The 4,026-nt window shown below is 33.6% G+C and overlaps 1 protein-coding gene across 1 annotated transcript; it reads right to left on the bottom strand.

Annotated features, from left to right (window-relative positions):
- Positions 1-1,927: 1,927 nt before the first annotated feature.
- On the bottom strand, positions 1,928-3,651 carry LOC141673035 (F-box/kelch-repeat protein At3g23880-like). Its single transcript, XM_074479767.1, has 2 exons — positions 3,513-3,651; positions 1,928-3,407 (listed from the first exon to the last, which is right to left on the bottom strand). The coding sequence occupies exon 2, from the start codon at positions 3,315-3,317 to the stop codon at positions 2,175-2,177; it is 1,143 nt and encodes a 380-aa protein (XP_074335868.1). The 5' UTR covers positions 3,318-3,407; positions 3,513-3,651; the 3' UTR covers positions 1,928-2,174.
- Positions 3,652-4,026: the final 375 nt, after the last annotated feature.

The following is a 4,026-nucleotide window of genomic DNA, read 5'->3' as shown; positions in this document are numbered from 1 at the left end:
TATCGCCATTCCAACCATCCATTCATACCCTCATTCTCAGCGAAAATGTTTTCTGCTTTTTGCACAGCGTTTATCTTTGCATTAATAACAATCAAAAGGACTATCTAAACCTTAAATCTTCTTATAATTGCAGAGATGCTATGATGCCAAACGAAGAATTAAAATACTAGTTTGTATTTATTATATATTAATATTTAGATATAAGTGTGTTTTCTATTAGGAACATTCTAGATTATATTAGTAGAATAAAATAAAGGATTTGTTTCCTTTAATTAGTTATGTTTATATATATAAGTATTTAGTTTTAAGGAAATTACTTGGCATCCAAGTAATAGTTATTTATATAAACTCATGTAATCTTTCATTATGAAATAGAATTGATCGATTATTATTGAATTGAGAATTGTTTCTCTCTTGTTATGGGTTGCGATCCTAACAAACATCTCTTCTGCGGTTGAGAAACCCTAGGAATAGTGATTCTTCTTCGGTTGGATCACCTTAGGCGTGAGTTTTCTGCGGTTAATCCACAAATATTTATCGTTTTACTTGTTTTTAGCCCTTGTCCTGCATCATGCTACCCTGTCAGAAACCTATCTAATATTCCAAGCCAAGACCAGTTGGGATTAATTAAATGATGACTAGTACAGGAAATCAATTTTTCACAGGGAGTCCTATGTACAATACATTCAAGAGTTTCATGGATATATGTAAGAATTATAATATCTATACATTACTTTTATATGCATAGAAAAAAAAAAGCAAGGTCATACGCAGAGTCAAAACTGAATCACCTAGTTTCCCAGTTCCCTTCAGATTATCTCCCAGGAATGACAAGTCTTCTACATGAAATATTAGTTATATTCAAATTACATCCACATAAAACCTGAATGTAACTGAGTAAAGTGGTATGAAGATCATTGATTAGAGTCTGAAATAGCACGAAGCAAACTGACATAACCAATAGTAGAAGCAAGTAATAATTGCCATAAAAGGTTAACGTATCTATATACCACCTTTATATTTTCATCTTATCACCAAATTTGGTGACACTAATGTCCTCTACTATATCAGAATCAAGTTATAAAACCAAAAAAAAAAATAGACCGCAGGGGAGAATATACAGAAAGCGTTTAAAGATGTCAGCTTCTTTGTATAGCGCTTGCCAGTATTGGTTCAGACAATGCTGCAATTCGTGAAGCAGTTGTTAGAATCACGAGGCAAACGATTACTTGCAACTTCCTTTGTGGTTTCTTTAGTATTCTCAGGTTGCTGATGTATATCTTCATTGTCAGGGGATTTGCTGTAATGGTTTTTTTTATAAGTTATTAATTTTGTAAATTTTTACTGTAATGGTTTTCACAGAGAAAGACTAGGGTATGCGCTGGGGTGCCAGAGAGAGATACATAAAACAGCTGAATGTTTTGGAGTGGTTAAAGGTAGCTTTGAAGCCATTAAATCGGAAAGGTGGTCTTGCTCGAGGGCAGGTTAGCATACTTGACTAATTAGTTTTTATATAGTTTATAGTACAAAATAAAGGTTAGGTTGATTCATCTTATGCCTCATCAGCTCGTACCCAGGAAATAATTGGTAGAGGAAAACTAGAATATTAAATTTTCAAAGCTTGTAATCATCTGTACTGTACCTAATGCTTTAGAAAAGAAATGTCATATAGAAAGAAAAACAATTCTTCTAAGAAATACTCAAACTATACAAATTTGGCAAGTAAAGACTAATTGATAATCAGTTAGTACTAATCTAATCTGTCATAGTTGTAAATAACGCCAAAGAAAGGACTCGTCAAGTAAGATAGGAACAAGGAATAAAAAGGAACAGAGTTTACATACTCTGTAAACAAATTCAATAACTACTCAATTACTAGTAAGGCGCGAAACAAACACCATGTGAACAAAATCAAGTACCGGAAAACTACAACTCATCAATCCTTCCGTGGTTCAAAAACATTTACAAGAGTAAAAAAGAGAAGGTAAAGTAAAAAAAGAGAATGTATTCGGAAAGAAACTAACAAATTACGAAATCTTTAACACTCGAGCACATGCCCCAGAGGAGAAATCCAAACTACAATCAGATATCTTTCTACCCTCCTATTCTTTTAACAGAATACTAAATCAAACAGTTAAATCGTCTAAACTGCCAGATGATCTCAAGAGCATAATTTAGGTTCTAATTAAATAACTTACTAGTTGAGACAGATGCGTGTTCGACTTCATGTCCGATTCCATTCCTTCGAGGAAAACCAGACTAGGTGTATATCCAAAGCAACATGATACAGAAGAACAACTTGTACCGGGTATATGACTAATTTTATCTGTTTTGTGATCATAGTAGGAAAACCTTCCATACTCTTCAAATAAAATCTCACCACCGCACTTAAAACCCTGTAACAGATTTCGAAATCGCCTAAAATTATCAGTTGGTCGGTCCACGGTATATATCTTACTCCAAACACCGCTTCCCTCCTCGTCCAAAGAATACACATTAACACTTAAATTGTAAGAGTGTTGTTCATACTCCATCAAAGTGGGACGATCCATCATATTTACCAGTACGACATTCTGTCCATGTTTACAGTGGAATTCAGGAAACAAATTGAACACATTACTTGTGGTATCAAACTTGACAAGAACCAGAGGAACAAACGGCTCTTCTGGCCAACGATTAGGAAATGATATCCAATAAGGACAGTCCTTGACAATAGTATTCGAAAAGTATGGAATCTGCACTTCACTCGCAGCAGGAAAAACATTGTCAGGAATAATCAAATCGCTCCACTTATCAGAATTGGAGGAGTAAACAAAAGCAGACCTCTTATCAAATTTGGAGGGGCAAACAAACCTATTATTAAGAAAAACACGGCAGAAAACCACCTTGTAATCATTACTCACAGGATCAAAACCAAAACCAACTACATCCCGACTGGTATGAGACCCCCGAATCCCAGGTGGAAAATTAAATTCCTTAAATTGATGAATAGCAGGGTTCCATAACCAAAACTTCTTGTCATTGTTATTAAATGCCGAATGGTCATTACCTAGACAAATTAAGCCGTGAATAGAACCAAACACTTCATAATGATCGGGAGGGAGTATACAGATTTCTTCGTTTCGAGAAATAATTACAAGTCCAACTTTATTTTTATTAGCTACGACACAGTCGAACTCGTTAGGGTTTTCAATGGGATAACTCTTATGGTAATCCTTGACGAATTCAGGATCGGATACTAAAGATAGCCAATATTTAGAAACAGACTTGCAACGTAACAGTGACTTTACCGGGAGTCGTGTAAAAATCTTATTCATGGGGAGTCGTGCATGTATCTCATCGTCGATTACTTGTTGCGAAAGCTCATTCGTTTCAAATTTTCCCTCATGTTCCTACTAGTTTTCGACCTGAAAATTTAGAGCAATATTAACTGAGCGTAAGAATATATGATTAATAATTCAAAGAATGAATCTAGGGTTTCCAAATAAAAAACAGAAAGAATATAAAGTTACCAACACTAGGAATCAAATAGAGCCGACTGAAAAAACGATGGTGTTAAAACCCTAATTCCCCTTATAAATGAATCGTAATCAGAATCACGAACTGGATCTATTAAAGGTATTGTTCCAAAAATAGGTCATCGCAATTAGGTTGAGGTCGCTTACTTAGTAAATCGGAGATTAATTAACGTATTAATCGGAGATATTTTTAATTTGATTTTAATAATAAGTATTCATTATAAAAAATATTTATTTCAATTTCATGTAACTTTTCAAATTAAATATACAACAAAATATAATGCACTCCCCACTTATCGTAAAATTAAAAATGAATATTAATATTTTATTATTAGTTTGGCCACATCCATGGATGGATCTAGAAATTTTCGTTTAGAAGGCACGTGACAAATTTTGAGAAAATATCTTTATATTTTTTTAATTTTGAGGGACACTTTCATATATTTTCAAAAATTTGAATGGTGAAAAAATGTAAAATTTGATTTTATGAAGCAAATGTGTCCCCAGG

The sequence above is a fragment of the Apium graveolens genome, chromosome 7 (genome assembly GCF_009905375.1).
Source record: "Apium graveolens cultivar Ventura chromosome 7, ASM990537v1, whole genome shotgun sequence".
Classification (NCBI taxonomy): Eukaryota; Viridiplantae; Streptophyta; class Magnoliopsida; order Apiales; family Apiaceae; genus Apium; species Apium graveolens.
This window is presented reverse-complemented; position numbering and strand designations above follow the sequence as displayed.